The 21,730-nt window shown below is 40.4% G+C and overlaps 2 protein-coding genes across 2 annotated transcripts; both read left to right on the forward strand.

Annotated features, from left to right (window-relative positions):
• Positions 1–45: 45 nt before the first annotated feature.
• Positions 46–19,312, forward strand: LOC105924419 (zinc finger protein OZF). Its single transcript, XM_036133496.1, has 3 exons — positions 46–99; positions 8,129–8,299; positions 17,874–19,312. The coding sequence occupies exons 2-3, from the start codon at positions 8,140–8,142 to the stop codon at positions 19,283–19,285; spliced, it is 1,572 nt and encodes a 523-aa protein (XP_035989389.1). The 5' UTR covers positions 46–99; positions 8,129–8,139; the 3' UTR covers positions 19,286–19,312.
• On the forward strand, positions 89–3,538 carry LOC110367655 (zinc finger protein 2 homolog). Its single transcript, XM_036133520.1, has 2 exons — positions 89–270; positions 2,415–3,538. The coding sequence occupies exons 1-2, from the start codon at positions 111–113 to the stop codon at positions 3,419–3,421; spliced, it is 1,167 nt and encodes a 388-aa protein (XP_035989413.1). The 5' UTR covers positions 89–110; the 3' UTR covers positions 3,422–3,538.
• Positions 19,313–21,730: the final 2,418 nt, after the last annotated feature.

Consider the following 21,730-nt stretch of genomic DNA (forward strand, 5'->3'; position numbering starts at 1 on the left):
CTACTAACTGACACCGGAAGTACTCGGCCCTTCTGCACTTCACGTGGACTCAGCTAGAAGACGGTTGTGTTTTCGTTTCTCAGCTGAATCTCTGCGTAGTTTCAGCAACAATGTCTTCAGTTCAGCATCTGAGAGAGTTTATCAGAGAGCGACTAACTGCTGCTGCTGAAGAAATCTTCTCAGAGGTTGAGAAAACCATCGTCCGCTACGAGGAAGACGCCAGACGGCTGGAAAGCTGCTGGAGACCCCAGATAAAGACCACCAGAATCGGTATGAAGCTACAAAAAGTGTCTGATAAATCAGTTTGATCAGTTAAGTAGGAGTAGCTTTTATAGTACCAGAATTCAATGTTAAAATTAGGAAAATAATAAGTGATGGACTTTCAGTACAGGAAAAATGATGGCAATATTATTAGCTATTTAATTAATTTGAAGAAGTTAAGCCATTAAGATCAGTTATATGTTCAGATTCTAGTTCATCCTATTTGATTTATGACTTAGACAACTTTATTGTCATTTTGTACGTACAGAGTGCATACAGAACGAAATTTCGTTGCATACAGTTTATGGAGTATAGTCACATTCCGGGTGGAATAAGGTAACATTACAATATAAAGTGCAGCAGTGATCAAAATGTAAACATATAAACAGTGCAGGAGAAAAACAGTGTGCAATCACAGTGTGCAGGAGAATGTTCAAACCATTTTTTGTGTGCAAAATAATGGTGCAAAAATGCATTTACGTTGAGCAAAGGAAAACTAAAAGTTTGGCAGCATTGGTAATGCCAGATAGAGATGCAGCGCAAACAGAGCAAACAGTTATGTTTAATGGATTTCTTTTGTATCCTACACCTAGCAAAAGGAAATTTAATGAATATTTTTGGCATTTAGGCTTTGGGAATAAAAAAAAAAAAAGGATTATTTTCAAATCAACTAAATGTGGTATTAGAGACATGAGATGAGACAAACATGAAATTAATTTAGATAGTAATCAACCTCTCCTTGGTGACGCTGTTGAATATTTCTCTATGATTGTATTCTGGTTGTAGCTCACTGTCTGCCTTATTGTGGTTGCGGAGAGGTGTCTGTTTTGTAGAATAAATCATCCGCAGATGAGTTATTGATCTGGAAAGCCGAATCTGAAACCACAGACAAACATTCAAATCCCAAATGTACAGCGTTCTAATTCTTCCAGTCTATTGGCAGCTTCCCTTAAGAGGTCGGACACTGAACCTCTGCCTGCTGAGTTTGACATTACTAAACAATGCTTTAGTGCGGGGGAAAGCCATGTAGATTTGACCGATGCAGTAAAATGCTAACCAACCAATGGGAAGAAGTTGAGCCCTTAAGACACAGCCCCTCCTCATTTGCAAAATGAGGCAGAAATGCATACAGAAATGTAAAAAGGACAGGCAGAAATGTAAAAAACAGACAGAAATGTAAAAAACAGACAGAAATGTAAAAACGACAGACAGAAATGTAAAAACAGAAAGAAATGTAAAAAAACAAAAGACAAAAATGAAAAAACAGAAAGAAATGTAAAAACGACAGACAGAAATAAAAAGCATTGAAGAAATAAATAGGGTACAAAAATAAAAAAAGAAGAATAAAACAGACAAAAATATTATGACATGCACATAAATAAATACTTAAAAAATTTGTAATTTATAAAGTTGAAGATTATAACGGACAATAAATAAATAAGGTCATTATTACAAAGGCGTATAAATTAAGAAGCTAATTAAAAGAGATATATACATTTATGTATTACTGTATAATTAAATTTCTACCTAAATTTTTTTGTTTATTGTATTTTTGGTGGCAATTAATTGTATGCTTATTTATTTATTGAGCATTTATTTATTTCTGTATTTATTTTTAAATCGGGTAGAGCTGGTCCTCCATATAAGAGTGGCTTGGGGAAATAAATGTGTCTCATCATATTTATTCCCCAGAGAACCAGAATGCCATGCTCTACTAATTATAGTTCCTAAACAGTCTGATCAACTTTAATAAGTGAGGCTTTAAAATACTTCAGTCATATTATTTTTTATATTAACAGTTTGTGGTGTCAATAACTGACTGTAGAGATTTAGTTAATTGTTTTTCTTCATGTGGGATGTGTTCCTCGCTGAATAAATGTCCTCACAATAAAGTTTAATGGTTAATTTTATGTTTAGTCTTTTGCTGTTGGAATAGAATTTTTAAACTTTTGGTTATCTTTACCAGGGCTGCCAATCAGTGTGGAGGACACTTTACCTTGATAACTTCATCTGTGTTTAAACGAAACACAACAAACTACTTCTAGATGAACCGTGTGACGCCTTCAGTCCAGGATCTCCAGAAACAAGCAGGCTGATGCATGAGACAGTCATCAGTTGAATTATATTAATGATCTCTTTCTTTGTCCCCACAGACCTCCAGAAGCCACATGTCTCCATGGAGGAGGAAGCTTCTGCCATTCAACAGCTCTGCAACCAGAGGAGAAGGTCCAGTCATGACCAGGAGGAAGCAGAACCTCCACTTATTAAAGAGGAAAAGGAGGAACCAGAACTTTTCCTGATTAAAGTAGAAAATGTGGAGCCTGAGTCTTCATTAGTTGAAGAGGAAAAACATCAACCAGAACCACTAATTGAACACCAAGAGGACCCAGAACTTCCAATGACTGAAGAAGAAAAGGAGGAACCTGATTTTTCAAAGCTTAGACATGAACAGTTGGATCCAGAACATTTAGCAATTAAACAGGAGCAGGAGGATGTCTGCAGCAGTCAGGAGGGAGAGCAGCTTGTCCAGAAGCAGTCTGTTGCTCTAATGGAGACCTTTACCCTTCAGGAACATGAAGGAGAACCAAGAACTGAGCAGCTTTCCTTTCATATCTCTCCTGTAGTTCAGACCAAAGATCAGGAAGGAAGCAGCTCCACTGGGTCAGAGAGTCAGTCTTTCACTGACACTAAGAAAATGTCTTTAAAATGTGATGTTTGTGGAAAGTCCTGGAAAGCGAAGTCTGACTTAAAAAAGCATTACAGAATCCACACTGGAGAGAGACCCTTTACTTGCCAGACATGTGGAAAAAGCTTCACTCGGCGGCATCATTTAAACCTTCATAGCAAAACTCATACAGGTGAAAGGCCTTTTCCCTGTCAGACATGTGGAAAAGGTTTCACTTATAAGGGTAATTTAAAAGCACATATGAGAACCCACACAGGTGAGAAGCCCTTTCCTTGTCAGACATGTGGAAAAAGTTTCTCTCAGCTTTTTGATTTAAATCGTCACATTAGAACTCACACAGTGGAGAAGCATTTTTCTTGTCAGACATGTGGAAAAGGTTTCACTCAAGTAGCCAGTTTAAATTTTCACATGAGAATCCACACAGGTGAAAGACTTTTTTTCTTGTCAGACATGTGGAAAAGGTTTCACTTGTAACAGTCATTTAAAAAATCACATGAAAACCCACACAGGTGAGAGGCCTTTTTCTTGTCAGACATGTGGAAAAAGTTTCTCTCAGCTTTTTGGTTTAAATCGTCACATTAGAACTCACACAGGGGAGAAGCATTTTTCTTGTCAGACATGCGGAAAAAGTTTTGCTCGACTAGAAAGTTTACAATATCACATTAGAACTCACACAGGGGAGAAGCATTTTTCTTGTTAGACATGTGGAAAAGGTTTCACTCAACTAGCAAGTTTACATCATCACATAAAAAACCACACAGGTGGGAGACCTTTTTCTGACAGACATGTGGGAAAGGTTTAATTTGAGGTGCTAGTTTGAATATTCACAAGAAACAAAAATGTGAGAAGTTGTCATTGTTGTTCACTTTCACACTGACTTGCAAGTATAAATATCAAAAATGTTCAGTCAAAGGCTTCTCTAGACCAGCTGTAAGAGAACCCGTTACATGAGATCCTTTCTGCCTGCAGCCATCGGCATCTACAGCAATTTGTTGAGGAACCCTGCATGATATGAATTATACCAGCATTTAATTTCCCTTTGGGATTAATAAAGTATTTTTATTAATTGTAAGTTGCCCTCAAACATCGAGCAATATATCCAAATACTTTTCATTGTGTGGCAGAAAACTAAAACCTTCCACATTTTAGTAAAATGCCATCTCTTTGCATTTTATTGGTTAAACTGTCTAGAAATGTGTAGAATCATTCCGACCTTACATCGTTAATAAATAATAATCTCTGGTTAATCAAGCGTCACCATGAAATTGAATTGGTCAATGTTGTAAACGCTCCAAACAGGGTTGAGTTGTGCTGATGATTAATGGCCGTGTGTGAAAGATAAAATGTTAGATTGGTCTAAACTCTGGTAGAGAAAGGGAATTTTATATTAAGTTAGATTTACAACTCTTGTTGGGAGGTTATTGATATTTTTTTCTGGTGCTATGATAACATGATTAAGTGATCTTGTCTGCGTTTTGTTGTTTGCATATTTTCTAGATGTTAGACTTTTTTTCTTCAGTGCAGTTGTGCGTTAGTAGCATCTGTTGCACATCTGTATTAGAGCAGTTTATGCTAATCCGACAGTATGTTGTTCTGACCATGACTGGGCGTTATGGACCAAAAACATCTTGCTATTTTCAGCCTGGATGCCGATATATTTATTTCACGATGTTTTTCTTTTGATTAAGTAATTATAAAAAGGCCTCTGTGTGAAAGTGGGTGAGAACACCATTTGTCTTTTTCTATATATTTTGGTAATATTCCTGTTTGATTTTGCCATATTGTATTTCGTCTATAGTTTGCAAATGTATCCTATCCCAGGTTTGTTTGTTTTGCATTTCTACTGATTAATTACTATAACATATTGGTTTAAATCAATTCAGTTTCTGTTTGTATTTGTTTATCATTTAACTTGTGTATTTTATTTTGGTGATCGTACCTTATGTGTTGTAGGAGGAGCTTTACATCCTGGAATTAGGCCTTCCTGTTGGTGGAATGGCACAGAAAGGTAGCAAGTGAAGAGGGGGAAGGGATAGCTACTCCAGTTTTATGTCATTAAGTTTTGGCATTGGGTAGTTTCATTCTGTTGGTGTTTAATTTTGCCTAACTGCCTTCTTTAGGCACTTTGGCCAGGCTATCTCACAGCATCTCTGAATCAAAGCTTTATCCCAAATGTCTCACAGACACTTTTTTTTTAACAAACAGCTGTAGATAAATATGGAAAAACAGCTGAAAAATAACCCGCTGGAACACATAAACTATAAGTCTAATTGTGACACAGAAGTGTGTGCTCTATCGTCGACTCCCCGGCTTTTCACGGTCTTTTCCTCCCAACAGAAAATCTGCCACTACGTCAGATTGAATAAGGGAAGGTTGGAGTGATAATTTCCAGCACTTTTGCACAGAGGGGAGATTGCATAGATGGAAAATAATCGCGTTCCACGGTCCCGCTGCTGTCTGCGTCTGCCTGTTTCTGTCCTGTTTCTGCTGCTCTTCCTCCCCGGCTCCCCCTAAATACCCCAAAGCTGTACCATGACATAACAACAGAGACAGTCATATCTCAGACATTCATTACCTGCTTAGTAACACTGAAGTGCAGCGCCTTGTGTGTCTTTGTGTCTTCAGTCCGAGTTGGCATCAGGCCATAGTGACTTCAGAATAATATTCCCATAACAATTATCAATAAGTAACTTATTTACTTCCTTTCTTGTTTGTCTTTCTTTTTCTTGACACCCTGCGACAGACTGGCGACCTGTCCAGGGTGTACCCCGCCTCTCACCCAGTGAGCGCTGGAGATTAGCACCAGCAACCCCCGCGACCCCATGAGGGTTACCTGACTCCGCCAGATAGATTTGCTCCGCATATCCGCATATGATATGCAAGTGAAACCTTGAAAGCTCGCGAGATCAGGATGGTCTCACGAGGCTACCATGAGGGATCAAGCGGGTCAGAAAATGGATGGATGGACGTTTTTCTTGACTAAACAAATAGGTAGTCTTGGTTTCACCGTCTTCAAGCGAGCGAGCTCTAGAGCGTATAAATTTGAAGACTATTTAATTCAGCTTGTTCATCTAAAGATTAGTCCGTTTTACATAGTCTGTTCATATCCTTTATAATGTCCTGTTGTTTTTGATTAGATTAGATTCAACTTTATTGTCATTACACAGGTACAGGTACAGTGAACTGAAGTCAAACGGGATGATATATATACTCACAGTTATATATTTTGCAATTATATATTAATATAATAAACACAAATTATACATCTCTCTCTCTCTCTCTCTATATATATATATATATATATATATATATTTATTTATTTATATATATATATATATATACATATATATATATAATATATTTGTTGAATATTTCAACTGCAAAAAACAGATACTCAGTGACCATCTCACACTTTTTAAGAGTATGTGATGACAGCAGCACTTATCTACATAGGAGCAAAACTATTTACAGACAAGTGAGAGCATTTAAAAATTATATAATACAAACCGCAATGCAGAGGGGAAAAAATCAGTTACAAAAGAGATTACAAAATCATAGCAAAAACAATATATATTATTGTTTATATTCTTATAAACTATATATATATATATACAAAATAATATATATATATATCCTCAGTCACATCTCTCAGAATTCAGGGTGTTTAATGTACTTTTCTCTGCTTTCATCCGTGCTACTCATTAGCACATATTGTGTTTATTATTTATTAAGTTAGACAATAATTTAATTCAATCAAATGGTCCCATGTAGCCCCTAAAGGGGTGACGTTTTTAGTCAGCTAATTTATCTGGAAATCGGGTAAGAATTCACCGGATTCAGAGTGTCTGAAAACATAAAGTACATTTTCCTGAATTGACGTGTATTCTGTCTGATCGCAGCTTGGTCTGACCTAAGATGGCCGCTCTGTCGGCACGCCTCTCAACCGACGACGCGGCGTCTACGTATAGATATCTATCACAGACATGTATTCCCCCTGCATTGTCTACGTTGTTACATTGTTTTACATTTCAATTGTTTACATAAATCGCTGCTGCATCTTTATCCTGAAAATTAGTGCAATCTACTGGGATTTTTTTAAGCTGTATACAAAATTTCGTTCTCTACGCACTTTGTGCATACAAAATGACAATAAAGTTGTCTAAGTCTATGTCTATGAATTAAATGATTGTCCAACTTAATAAATAATTTTGATTTTGTATTGAAAGTAAGCAAACTTCCAGAGCTACGTCCCAGGAAGCCCGACTTTTACTCCGCTTATGGGTGCGCAAATAAAAGGATAGGCCTACTAGAAACCAGATCCTGGGGAATTACCTTCCATAAGTAAGATTTTATGATAGATAATCCTCATGCTTTACAGTCACAGTTTTTCCGGCATAAACACAATATGTACTAATGGGTAGCAGGGATGGAAGTAGAGAAATGTACATTAAACACCAAAAACAAACAAAATGGTCCTAAATTACTGGATAGACATGATTTGTGGTGGGGGGGGGTATTATACAGTTTTTGCTATGATTTTGTAATGTATTTGATTCTTAGATGCGTTAGGTTTTTTGTTGATTCCCCCCCCCAGATTGAGGTTTGTAATATATAATTTTTAAATGCTGTTATGAGCACCTCTGCTCTCACTTGTCTGTATATAGTTTTGCTCCTATGTAGATCAGTGCTGTTGTCTGTAGATCGGTGTCTGTGTATATACATACAGTGTATATATATATATATATATATATATATATATATATATATATATATAGAAAGAAAGAGAGAAAGATTTATGTGTGTATAAATTGTGTGTATATTAGATTAATATATAACTTCAAAATATGTAAGTGCATGTACATTTTTCATCCAGTTTGACTTCAATTTAAATAGTTTTGGTTCTGAATAAATATGTGTAATCTGTCTGAAAGCTCACGAGCATTGTGAACATATGATTATAATGAGATCTGAGCTGCCTCCTATTCATTTTGACAGCAGATGTCTGATCTGTGGTCTGACCCAAGATGGCCGCCCTGTAAGCACGTCGGCCCAGCGGCCGGCAGGGCGTCTACGTATATGATGTCTATGGCTGACACCGGAAGTACTCGGCCCTGCTGCACTTTGTGTGGACTCAGCAGGAAGACGGTTGTGTTGTGGAGTGTCAGCTGAATATCTGCGTAGTTTCAGCAACAATGTCTTCAGTTCAGCATCTGAGAGAGTTTATCAGAGAGCGACTAACTGCTGCTGCTGAAGAAATCTTCTCAGAGGTTGAGAAAACCATCGTCCGCTACGAGGAAGACGCCAGACTGCTGGAAAGCTGCTGGAGACCCCAGATAAAACTCCCCAGAATCGGTATGAAGCTACAAAAAGTGTCTGATAAATCAGTTTGATCAGTTTCTAATCTGAGCTCTCAGCTTTCCAACCACACTTCAGTCTCTGAGGCTCCGTTCACACCTGAAACTAACATCCTCCAATGGTGGCCTTTAGTCTGAGTCACGTGTTCAGAGAAAAGGTGCTGCACGCGCTCACATGTTTGAGGTGATTTGTGTATTAGTTCAGGATAAATCACCAGGGGCGGATCCAGGATTTTTTAAAGGGGGGTGCGCACCTTAGGGTCATGTCAAGACAACGCGACATTGATTGAATTAAACGACCAAAGAATGTCATCTTTACTCTTTCACACTACCCTTATTATTCATCTAAGGGTTTTTGAATTGATAATCACTTTAATGGATGAACATAAGTGGAATTAGCATGATTACATTATTGTAATTGAAAAATGATTTTTAAGCCAAATTTTATTGGGTTTTTTTTACAGCATGAACAAGGTTAAAAAAATAGTTTGAAGAAAAAATTATCCTTATCAATAATTAATCAAACAAATATTTTCTTTATGTCAAGAAATTATATTTATTTAGTAAAATGAAATAAAAAGACCCAAGGACTTAAGAATAGTTTGGTATGGTTCAAGTGATAAAGGATTTTTTAATATACATGTATTTTAACAATCTATTTCATCCAGATAAACTATATTAAGAAAAAAAATGACTTAAAAAGACCCAAGGACTTAAGAACAGTTTGGTATGGATTAATTTTGCACATACAAATGGTTTTAAAAATACTCACCTGTACACTGTGACTTCTCCTGCATTGTCTACATTTAAATTGTTTACTTTTAAATCACTGGTGCACCTTATACTGTAATTTTTTTTACTGCAATTTACAAGCTGAATCCAACAAAATTTTGTTCTGTACACACTCTGTCCATACAAAATGACAAATAAAGCTGTCTAAGGAGTTTTGAATATATTTTAACAAGATAAACTATGTTGAGAGAAAATAAACTTTAAAGTAAGTTAAACCAATGAACATGTATGGTGAAGTTAAGCCACAAACCTATAATAGATCAGTAAGACTTGACAAAGAATATTGTTCTCTTCTACAACACCTTCAACTTTATGATGACGATAATAATGGGTTTACAAATGTCAACCTTCGGGGATGCTTCTGGACAAATATGTCTATGATTTTGTTGGTCCTTGTGGACATACATAAGTAGCAAAGCCACAAACCTTTCCTGTCCCATTGTTGACCTCAGCAAAGTTTTCACTGCTTTAAGGCCAGAGTTAGCACGTTCCACAGAAGCACTCGTAGACAGAAGGTGACGAATCATATAAATGTTTGGGTAGCACTTGATATTTGTTATCCTTAGAATTGCAAGGAGAGAGCTGGGTTTTACTCTAGTGTTGACTTCATTGTTAACGTTTCAAACAGAAATTAATAGCACTGCTTCCAGCTCGCTCTCGCTTGCTTCTTTGTCTCTTCTTGTAATTATTTGGTAATCAGACCGAATATCCATCCCGCTCTACCGACACCGAAGGTGACCGCAGCCGAGCCGCGCCGCTGGCTTCTCTCTGAAGACTGTAATTGGCTAGCATGTTGTCTTCAGTCGTTGATTTGATTGGTTGAATGGGGTACCGCGCGCAAGCTATTTTTAGAAACACAACGTCACGATGACGTCACATCACGTGGTACGCAGTGGGGCAAACTCCGGAAACACGCCGCTGTTTTGCTGTAAAAGAGACGTGCGTTAGCCTAGGTTTTACTCGGTAAACGACTGCTTTTTCCAAATCTAAGACCATGGTTTTTAAACATTGTTGCTATGGAACGTGCAACAGCGACTCGAGTTACGCTGATCGGCCGCATATGAAGGATGTTTTCTTCAGGACTGCCAAGGAGAAATGTGTACGCTTGGAACACCGGGGCGGTCGGCCTACACAACAGTTCAACCCGGAAAAAGTTACCAAATTCAAGTACATATGTAGCAAGCATTTTGTTGGAGGAAAGGGCCCAACCGAAGAACATCCTGACCCAATTCCAGCGACATCAAGTCAAGGTAAGAGTATTTTGGTGGCCGACATGTTAATAAAGTAGCGCCTGCTACCATGACAGCATATAGGCTATCATGGTAGCAGGCGCTAACATGATAGCCTGCTACCAGGATAGCTTACTCAAAAACATTTCAAATAAGACAAACATTAAACATATACCCATTCCTGGACGGTGATTGCAAACAACAACAAAAAAAAAAAAACGGCCGACGCTGCCATGACCGCCGCGCAGGAAAAAAAAACAAAGCTTACCGTTCATCATCTCGGCCAGTTTTCCAGTCTTTTTAAGCCCCCGAACCTCAAGCCATCGTTTGAGCTGAAGGTTGGTGTGTTCTTCGACAGTGCGACCAGTAAACCGTGCGCCTGGGACATCGTCTTGGGAAAGTTTAACGGCTGTAAAGTCGGTCATATTGCTGGTTCTGTTGTGCGTGTAATAGCTGGGTTATCCGTGCGTTCTCTCCTGTATGCCCTACCTAAGCGGCAAAAGGGGCGTTGCTCTTGAGACGGTGACATCACGTGCGCGGTACCCCATTGTTTGATTCACACATCAAAGATAGTACTAATAAAACGATGGCCACTCCAAGGTTAAAAAAGAAAAAACAAGTACAGCTTCCGCCTAATGCCCGTCCTCTCTAAAAAAAAAAAACTAATTTTGGTCTCCTAAAGGGGGTGCACATGCCCCCCGCGCCCCCGCCTCTATCCGCCACTGATCCCCTTTAAATATGAACTTTTACTCGGCAGTGGAAGCTTATGAACAGAATAATTTGTCCCTCTGAGCCCCACAGAAGGGTTTAACCGCCAGACGTGATAAATAGTTTAGGAGCAGCATCTGGTTTTAACCACATCCAGGTTGATTGCAGACATCGCTTTTCATGGACATTTGAATGAAGTAAGATGGGAAACAGAGATCAAGTCACTTTATGCCTTTTTGCTAAGAAGGAATCTGCAGGAGGAGAGGTGTTTAAAAGCAGAGCAGTGACTAAATAAGTTACTGAATGGTGGATGCCTGTTAAATCCAGCCTGGAATGTGGGTCTGAACGCAGATTCATGCTGCTTTGTGGGTGCAGCAAAGAGCAAGTGACCAGCCCTCATTTTCATTTACGACTTATCAATGGAAGGACTACCACAAAGTTTGTGTTCTTAAAACATTGTGTAGCAGTGTTTTAATACAACAAATATGGTTGACATTGTTGATCACATCAGAAAAGTTTAGAACAGTCAAAGGCAATCCTAAACAAATGTGTTTTTTAATCTTGATTTAAAGGAACTCAGGCTTTTAGAACTTTTACAGTTTTCTGGGAGTTTATTCCAGATCAGTGGAGCATAGGAACTAAATGCTGCTTCTCCATGTCTGGTTCTGGTTCTGCAGAGCAGGCTGGAGCCAGAAGACCTGAGTGGTCTGGAGGGTTGATGCCCTGATAACAAGTCTGTGATGTATTTAGGTGCTAATTCAGGGATTTATAGACTAACAGAAGGATTTTAAAGTCTATTCTCTGAGATACAGGGAGCCATGGAAGGACTTCAGAACCGGGTCCATGTTCTCTACGTTCTTAGTCTTAGTGAGGACTTCAGAACCGGGTCCATGTTCTCTACGTTCTTAGTCTTAGTGAGGACTTCAGAACCGGGTCCATGTTCTCTACGTTCTTAGTCTTAGTGAGGACTTCAGAACCGGGTCCATGTTCTCTACTTTCTTAGTCTTAGTGAGGACTTCAGAACCGGGTCCATGTTCTCTATGTTCTTAGTCTTAGTGAGGACGCGGGCAGCAGCGTTCTGGATCAGCTGCAGCGTTCTGATCCACTCTTTAGGCAGACCTGTGAAAACACCGTTGCAGTAATCAATTCTACTAAAAATAAACGCATGGATTAGTTTTTCCAGATCCTGCTGAGACATCAGTCCTTTAATCCTGGAAATGTTCCTCAGGTTATAAAAAGCTGACCTTGTGATTGTCTTTAGATGCTTTTGAAGGTTCAGGTCTGAGTCCATCACTACTCCCAGATTTCGGGCCTGATCAGTGGTTTTTAGCTGAAGCGACTGAAGCTGTGTGCTAACTTTTGATCGCTCCTCTATTAGTCCTAAAATTATTACTTCAGTTTTGTTTTTATTCAATTTAATTTTTTTTGGCACATCCAGGCATTGATTTCTTCTAAACATTTACTCAGAGCTTGACCTGGTTGATAGTCACCTGGTGACATGGTGATGTAGAGCTGTGTGTCTGCATACTTATGGTAGCTGATGTTTTTTTATTATCTGAGCTAGAGGGAGCATACATATTGAATAGATGGGGACCCAGGATGGACCCTTGGGGAACCCCACACTTAGAATTAGTAATAATTACAAAAAGTGATTCTTTTTAGAGGATCAGACATTTATGGAAACCAAAAATGATATCTGCATACAAAAAGGGAAAAAAAAGCTACTAAGCATATGGGACAATGTTTTTCCAGAAAGTCACTGTGAAGGGGCATTTCCAGAATAAGTGGACTGTTGTCTCATTGTCCATACTATGAGAAGGAAGAACAGTCTCTGTCTTTATGCAGGCTGTGTTTTAGCCTGGTAACAACAACGGAGCAGTTTGTTTGTAGTGAAGTATTTAGTAGAGAAACAACATAACGTTGTCCATTTGATATCAGAAACAAACTGTCTCCAATAGTGGGTCACATAAGGCACAGTAGCAATGTCCTTCTGAAATAGAGATATTATATTCCTGTTTGTTGTGGAGGGGTTAGAAGAGAAACTAAGTTTGTTCATAACAGACTCAAAGAAAGAAGAGTGTAAATATGCAGCTCTGTCCTCCTCAAACTGAAGATACCCTTGAGGAAGTAGGAGAACTTGTTCAGAGATAGTGTCCATAACAATAGCAAATTCCCTGAGAATATGACCATACAAATATACAACATTAGGCAACAGATATTTTGGCTTCAAATTAAATAAAGTTTATGTTGAAATGGAACAAACAGTAGATATTTTAACGACTTACCCTACAGTTGAGCTCCCATCGCCCGCATCAATGACTCCATGTTGTTTCAGCTCCTGTATCATCACTATGGCGTTCATGTGCCATGTCAGTACTTATTACTCTCTGCTTATGAACATGTTTGTATGGAAATAAAATGTACCCACTTGACCCTTAAAAAGAAGAAGTAACTCATGTCTGCTGCACCAACAAAGGAGCCGCATGTACTAGCCAGATCTGGTTTGATTGATTATGATTAGAAGACTGTGATAAGGAAGCCCAGATAAGGAGTTATTTGTCTCTTATCTCAAACGCAGTATCTTGTGTCAATGTAGTCGCATCCTGCTTGCATGAAATAAAAAAGCCTGCAAGAGGAAGTACCGTTGGAGTTGAGCAGAGACACCCCGGTGTGCTGTTAGATTCCTAACAGCTCTCTACCCTTTTGCAAAAGCTTGTGAAACTTATACTTTGTCTGTTTGGTCTTTCTCTTTATACTTAGACTTAGACAACTTTATTTGTCATTTTGTATGCACAGAGTGCGTACAGAACAGTGTCCATTTTGTCGCTTCAGCAGTTCAACGGTCTGATGGCATATTGTCTATTTCCCCTGCATTGTTTACATTGTTACATTGTTCTGACATTGTTTAAATTACAATTGTTTACATAAATCGCTGCTGCATCTTTATCCTGAAAATTAGTGCAATTTACTGTGAGTTTTCAAGCTGTATGCAAACAAAATTTCGTTCTGTAAGCACTTTGTGCATACAAAATGACAAATAAAGCTGTCTAAAGTCTAAAATATGTGGAAATGTGCAATATGCCAATGTGGTACAAAGTCCATTTTGTGGCTTCAGCAGTTTCGGCAGTTCAACAGTCTGATGGCAACAGGGAAAAGCTTTTGCAGAACCTGGAGGACCTGAAGCGGAACCTCTTCCCAGAAGGCAGTAGGGAGAACAGTTCATGGTGGGGGTGTGAGGGTTCCCCAATTATGTTACGGGCTCGGGACACACAGGTGATTAAAGGTTAGGAGATTACAATAAACCTATCAAAACCCAAGATTGCTCCACAGCCTTTACTGAACATATTCAAAATATATTTCTCCTTCCTGAACCAAACATCCACCTTCCTGAGTCCATCACATTCAATTCAAAAATACTTTATTAATTCCAAAGGGAAATTAAATGCTGCTGTGATTTGTATCATGCAGGGTTGTTCAACAAATCGTTGTTGACGCTGATGTCTGCAGGCAGATAGGATCTCCTGTGGCGGTCTGTCTTACAGCTGATCTGGAGAATTCTCTGACTGAAGACACTCTGTTGTTAAACAACAGTCTGATTTAGGATGCTCGGGGTTGTCCATAATGTTCTTCATTTTATGAAGAATCCTTCTTTGCAAAGTCATCATAGAAGACCTGCAGCATTTAGTTGCAAACCCTGAAGGTCCTAAGCTTCCTCAGCCAGTAGGGCTGCACAACTAATTGTATTTGCAATATAATCGTATTTTAAAACACTGCAATTTCCAAATTGCGGAGGTCTGCAATTTTTGGCTTTGAAACAATTAGTGAATCAGACCTTTAGGTGTCAGTAATGTGTTTAAAGTGGGTTTGCCTCCACATGGAAGGGAGGTCAGCTGCAGCAGTGAGATAATCTAATTTTATTACTTGTTTTAGAGTTTATATCTTTTTTTTTTTTTTTTTTTTTTTACCAGAAACGTTCAGGAATCTCACCATAGCATTAAGTTCTGGTCAATCAGTTTAATACATAGACTTGCTTATTGGTTGCACTTTACAGTTTATGTTTAACAAGGATTGATGTCCAAATCAATTAAAGGCTGTTCTCTTGAATAATGTTCTGATTAATACAAACACAAACGGGCTTGTTTTAAATAGTCCTTGTTTACAAAATCGCATTAAATTGCAATATTAAGATAAAAAAAATTGATTATTTTCCAAAATCGTTGGAAGTCCAGTCTGATCTGTCCCTTCTTGTAGACAGCTTCACAGTTGGATCTCCAGTCCAGTTCGTTGTCCAGGTGAACACTTAGGTATTTATATTCCTCCACCACCTCAATCTCTTCTCCCACTATGGTAATTGTGTTGGTCCTCTTCCTGTTTCTCCTGAATAGTGCAATCATCTCCTTAGTTCTATTCACATTCAGAGTGAGGTGGTCCCATACTATGCCACAAAGTGGTCCACCCTCTCCCTGTACTCAGCTTCCTGTCCATCTCTGATGCGTCCAACAACTACAGAATCATCTGAGTATTTCTGCAGATGACAGGACTCTGTCTTGTATTGGAGGTCTGAGTTTTAATAAGTGAAAGGGAATGATGAGAGTACAGTCCACTGTGGTGCTCCTGTGCTGCTGACTACCTGGTTAGACACACATGGCGAAAAGCAAAGTGCAGGAAGTCCTGACAGCTTCCCTTCTGTTTACACAGGAGTCTCTCTAGAACCTTTATGATAGGGGATGTCAGGACAACTGGTCTAAAGCCATTTAGGACTGATGAGTTAGCTGTGCCCTTAGGGTCTCTTGACATCTCCCATTTCGGTTCCATTTTCCAACATGTCTTGGGGCGAGGTTATGCTTTTATATCGGGGTGAGTTACACTTCAACCGTTATTTAGATGAAAGTCCCTCTGGTCGCTGTTCTTATTGCATCGTAGCAAAGTAAATGTTAGCAAAGTTGTCTCAGCGCAGAAATGTGGAAATGGTTTTCTGAAAATCTAAGTTTTTCTGAAATCTGACGATGAAATATTTCCAGGTCCCTGTAGAGTGTGTTCTGTGGTTCATGTCCGAGTTAAACAGGTCAGGTGACTCCAACAGGGGAGACAGAAAAGGTTTGCTCCTGGCATTCATCACTGGACAAGTGAGATAAACTCATCCAGCCTCATCCTGCACTCTTCCAGTTGTTTTAAACTGTTTCACTATCTGCCTGACCGAAGACATGGACAAGTTTAGGCCAGTAGATCTTTGTGAAATAAATGTGTCTCGTCATATTTATTCCCCAGAGAACCAGAATGCCATGCTTTACTTATTAAAGTTCCTGCACAGTCTGATCAACTTTAATAAGTGAGGCTTTAATATGGTAGTTCACTGCTATTGTTTTCATCCGGGTTTTTCGCGCCTGCGCGCCGGACTGGAAGGCAGAAGGCGAGCACAGTGGCGGACGCAAACAGAGAAAACGACAAGTTCTCGACGTATTTTTCTTCTTTAGATAACATATCACAAGATCGTTTTAGGAGCAAGTTGATGGTTGATGGTATCAGATTGCCAGATTCCATCCAGATACCGTCCCTTCAGGCTTCTGCCTGAAGGGACGGTATCTGAGCGAGTCTGTGAAATGCTGGCCGAACGATTTAGTCCGGCCCGGTGGCTAAATGCATTATCATTATTCAACGGCTGTATCTCCTCGCTGCATCGACTGATCTGCACTAGATTTTTTTTGTGAGTCGTGGGGGAGCGCTGCCCAACGCGTTCGTGTGTATCGCCCGGTGGACGGGTGGGGAAAATGCATGACAGCTTCTGCGGTGGCTGGCGGTGCGCAAACCCCCACGGTGGCCAATAGGCCAGTGCGGCGCTTGGCTGCGAGGGCCGATCTACGCCACTTGCAGCTTTTAATTATTTAAGCAGAACAATGACCAGTGCAAAATTAAGTTGTATTTACCGGAGATGAAGTGTAGACTGCAAATCTGTCAGGGTATGATGGCTCCCACTTTCGACTGGGATTGTGTGCCTGGGTCCTTCTTCATTGAAAATATCCATTTCTTTCATCTTTCTTCGTCCTTTGGTAAACGAAAGAAACGTACATCCAACGATTTGGAATGCCTCAGTGTGCAACCGGGAGCACAACAAGTCGTAGGCATTGTTTACATTTCGAAAATAAACTATCTAAAAGCACGCTCTAATTTGCCCGTTTTGTAATGATAGAATACGAGAACAGTCCTGTTTTTGCCTACAAGCGGGACCCGGAAGTAGCGCGGACGTCACGCGTGAACTACCCTATATACTTGTTATATTAATTTTTAGTTAAAAATTGTTTTTCCTCATGTGGGATGTGTTCCTCGCTGAATAAATGTCCTCACAATAAAGTTTTATGGTTCATTTTATTTTTAGTCTTTTGCTGTTGGAATAAAATTTGTAAACTTTTGGTTATCTTTACCAGGGCTGCCAATCAGTGTGGAGGACACTTTACCTTGCAAACTTCATCTGTGTTTAAACGAAACACAACAAACTAATTCTAGACCAGGGGTGTCAAGCTCCAGTCCTCGAGGGCCGGTGTCCTGAAACTTTTAGAGGTTTCCCTGGTCCCACACACCTGAATCAAAGGACACAATTAGCTCCTCAGTATGCAGTCAGGTTCTTCAGAGTCCTGCTAATTACCTGATTATTTGACTCGGGCGTGTCAGACCAGGGACACACCTAAAAGTTGCAGGACACCGGCCCTTGAGGACTGGACTTTGACACCTGTGTTCTAGATGAACCGTGTGACGCCTTCAGTCCAGGATCTCCAGGAACAACCAGGCTGATGCCTGAGACAGTCATCAGTTAAATTATATTAATGATCTCTTTCTTTGTCCCCACAGACCTCCACAAGCCACATGTCTCCATGGAGGAGGAAGCTTCTTCCATCCAGCAGCTCTGCAACCAGAGGAGAAGGTCCAGTCATGACCAGGAGGAAGCAGAACCTCCACTTATTAAAGAGGAAAAGGAGGAACCAGAACTTTTCCTGATTAAAGTAGAAAATGTGGAGCCTGAGTCTTCATTAGTTGAAGAGGAAAAACATCAACCAGAACCACTAATTGAACACCAAGAGGACCCAGAACTTCCAGTGACTGAAGAAGAAAAGGAGGAACCTGATTTTTCAAGGCTTAGACATGAACAGTTGGATCCAGAACATTTAGCAATTAAACAGGAGCAGGAGGATGTCTGCAGTAGTCAGGAGGGAGAGCAGCTTGTCCAGAAGCAGTCTGTTGCTCTAATGGAGACCTTTACCCTTCAGGAACATGAAGGAGAACCAAGAACTGAGCAGCTTTCCTTTCATATCTCTGCTGTAGTTCAGACCAAAGACCAGGAAGGAAGCAGCTCCACTGGGTCAGAGAGACATATTAAAACTAAGAAAACTTGTTTAAAATGTGATGTTTGTGGAAAGTCCTGGAAGGCGAAGTCTGACTTAAAAAAGCATTACAGAATCCACACTGGAGAGAAACCTTTTACTTGCCAGACATGTGGAAAAAGCTTCACTCGGCGGCATCATTTAAACCTTCATAGCAAAACTCATACAGGTGAAAGGCCTTTTCCCTGTCAGACATGTGGAAAAGGCTTCACTTGTAAGGGTAATTTAAAAGTACATATGAGAACCCACACAGGTGAGAAACCCTTTCCTTGTCAGACATGTGGAAAAGGTTTCTCTCAGCTAGCCAGTTTAATTGGTCACATTAAAGCCTGCACAGATGAGAAGCCCTTTCCTTGTCAGACATGTGGAAAAAGTTTCAGTCAGCTAGCCAGTTTAAATGATCACATCAAAGCCCATACAGGTGAGAAGCCTTTTTGTTGTCAGATATGTGGAAAAAGTTTCAGTCAGCTAGCCGGTTTAAATGGTCACATTAGAGCCCACACAGGTGAGAAGCCTTTTTCTTGTCAAACATGCGGAAAAGGTTTTGCTCAACTAACAAGCTTACAGTATCACATAAAAACACACACGGGGGAGAAACCTTTTTCTTGTCAAACATGTGGAAAAAGTTTCATTCACCTAGGTGAATTAAATCGTCACATTAGAACCCACACAGGTGAGAAGCCTTTTTCTTGTCAGACATGCGGAAAAAGTTTTGCTCGACTAGAAAGTTTACAATATCACATTAAAAAACACACAGGGGAGAAGCCTTTTTCTTGTCAGACATGCGGAAAAAAATTTGCTCATCTAGCAAGTTTACATTATCACATGAGAAACCACACAGCGGAGAAACCTTTTTCTGACAGACATTTGGAAAAAGTTTAATTTGAGGTGCCAGTTTGAATATTCACAAGAAACAAAAACACAAATGTGAGAATTAGTCATATTTTTTTACTTTCACACAGACTTGCTAGTTTAAATGTCTAAAATTGTTTCAGTCAAAGGCTTCTCTAGATTAGCTGTAAGAGAACCCACTACATAAGATCCTTTCTGCCTGTAGCCATCTTCATCTACAATAATTTGTTGAATATCATGTCGGGAGACTTTAACCATGTCACGAAGAAAGTTCTGCCGACTTTCAAACAGTATGTGAGATGCCCTACCAGAGAAAAGAGGACACTAGATCTGATGTATGCTAACATTAAAGATGCATACATCTCCACCCCCCCTCCCCCCTCTGGGCAGGTCAGATCACAACCTGGTTCACCTCAAACGGTGTTATGTGCCACTTGTGAAGAGGAAGCCTACGAAGGAGGCTTATGAGGCACTGCAGGCCTGCTTTGAGGTGTCTGACTGGTCCGCACTATGTGAGCCACACGGGGGAGACATCGATGGTCTCACAGAGTGCATCACAGACTACATCAACTTCTGTGTGGACTGCAATGTCCCAGCTTGGACTGTTACCTTTTACGCCAACAATAAACTATGGATCACCAAAGAAATAAATGCCATTCTGAATGAGAAGAAGTGTGCATTCAGAGATGGCAACCGTGAAGAGATGAGGGTTCAAGGAGTACTGCATTCCGGCAAAGCTGCAGGCCCTGATGGTGTATTTCCCAGGGTGCTCAAAGCTTGTGCCGATCAGCTGTGTGGTGTACTTAGCTTTGTCTTCAGCCTGAGCATGCACCTCCAGAAAGTCTCTGTGCTGTGGAAGTCGTCCTGCATCGTTCCTGTGCCAAAGACGCTGTGTCCCAGCAGCCCTCAGGACTACAGACCGGTAGCACTGACGTCCCACATCATAAAGACCTTTGAAAGGCTAGTCCTGGAGAAGCTAAGGCCCATGGTCAGGCCCTTCACTGATCCACTACAGTTCGCCTACCAGCCCCACCTGGGAGTTGAGGACAGCATCATCTTCCTGCTGAACAGAGTCTACAATCATCTGGTCAAGCTGGCGAGCACTGTGAGAATCGTGTTCTTTGATTTCTCCAGTGCCTTCAGCACCATCCGTCCGGCTCTACTGGGTGAGAAGTTGATGGCGATGCAGGTGGAGGCACCCATGGTGTCCTGGATTGTTGATTACCTGATGGGCAGACCACAGTATGTACGCCTACAGAACTGTGTGTCTGACAGGGTGGTCAGCAACACTGGGGCCCCTCAGGGGACTGTCCTCTCCCCCTTCCTCTTCACCCTTTTCACCTCAGACTTCAACTATTGCAGAGTCCTGCCACCTTCAGACGTTTTCTGATGACTCAGCAATAGTTGGCTGCATTGAAACCGGTGATAAGAGTCAATACAGGACTGTGGTGGGCAACTTTGTCATTTGGAGTGAGCTGAACCATCTGCAGCTCAATTTGACAAAGACTAAGGAGCTAATAGTGGATCTGAGGAGGACAAAAACACCTGTGACCCCTGTTTCCATCCAGGGGGTCCATGTGGACACTGTGGAGGAGTACAAGTACCTGGGAGTGTACTTTAACAATAAGCTTGACTGGACCAGGAACACGGAGGCAGTCTGCAAAAAGGGTCAAAGCCGACTCTTCTTCCTGAGGAGGCTGAGGTCCTTTAACATCTGTGGGACGATGCTGAGGATGTTTTATGAGTCTGTTGTTGCCGGCACGCTCTTCTTCGCTGTCACATGCTGGGGCAGTGGGCTGTGGGCTGCTGACAACAACAGACTGAACAAAGTGATCAGGAGGGAGGGGGGTGTTGTGGGGGAGGAGCTGGACACTGATGGCAGTGGCAGAGAGGAAGATGCTGTCCAGGCTTCAGTCCATCTTAGACAATGTGTCACACCCTCTCCATGACACACTGGTCCAGCAGATGAGCTCTTTTAGCAGAAGACTCCTCTCACCCAGATGCACCACTGAGCGCCACAGGAAATCATTCCTGCCTGTGGCCATCAATCTCTACAACGCCTCCCTCAGTTATCCTAACACCCCTCCCCCCCTCTGTAACTGTCATTTATGCATTCTCTGCACTGTTCTGCACAAGTCACCATCACTTCACTTGGTTTTCCAAGGTGAAGTGATATGACTATTGTGATATGGTAATACCTTGTGTGGAATGTTGTAAATATATATATAACAATGTGTGTATTCTGGAGCATGTAACAAAAGTGATTTCCCCCTGGGATCATTAAAGTATGTCTGAATCTGAATAACCCTGCATGATATGAATTATATCAGCATTTAATTTATTCAATTCAATTCATTTTTATTTATATAGCGCCAATTCATGAAACATGTCATCTCAAGGCACTTTACAAAGTCAAGTTCAATCATATTATACAGATTTGGTCAAAAATGTCCTATATAAGGAAACCAGTTGATT

The sequence above is a fragment of the Fundulus heteroclitus genome, unplaced genomic scaffold (assembly GCF_011125445.2).
Source record: "Fundulus heteroclitus isolate FHET01 unplaced genomic scaffold, MU-UCD_Fhet_4.1 scaffold_63, whole genome shotgun sequence".
In the NCBI taxonomy this organism is placed as follows: Eukaryota; Metazoa; Chordata; class Actinopteri; order Cyprinodontiformes; family Fundulidae; genus Fundulus; species Fundulus heteroclitus.

Bases quoted from the DNA above. Each gene is read 5' to 3' on its own strand.
- LOC110367655 (XM_036133520.1), top strand. From the start codon at position 111: ATGTCTTCAGTTCAGCATCTGAGAGAGTTTATCAGAGAGCGACTAACT. The intron at 271-2,414 runs GTATGAAGCTAC...TTGTCCCCACAG, and splicing joins GATAAAGACCACCAGAATCG to ACCTCCAGAAGCCACATGTC.
- LOC105924419 (XM_036133496.1), top strand. From the start codon at position 8,140: ATGTCTTCAGTTCAGCATCTGAGAGAGTTTATCAGAGAGCGACTAACT. The intron at 8,300-17,873 runs GTATGAAGCTAC...TTGTCCCCACAG, and splicing joins GATAAAACTCCCCAGAATCG to ACCTCCACAAGCCACATGTC.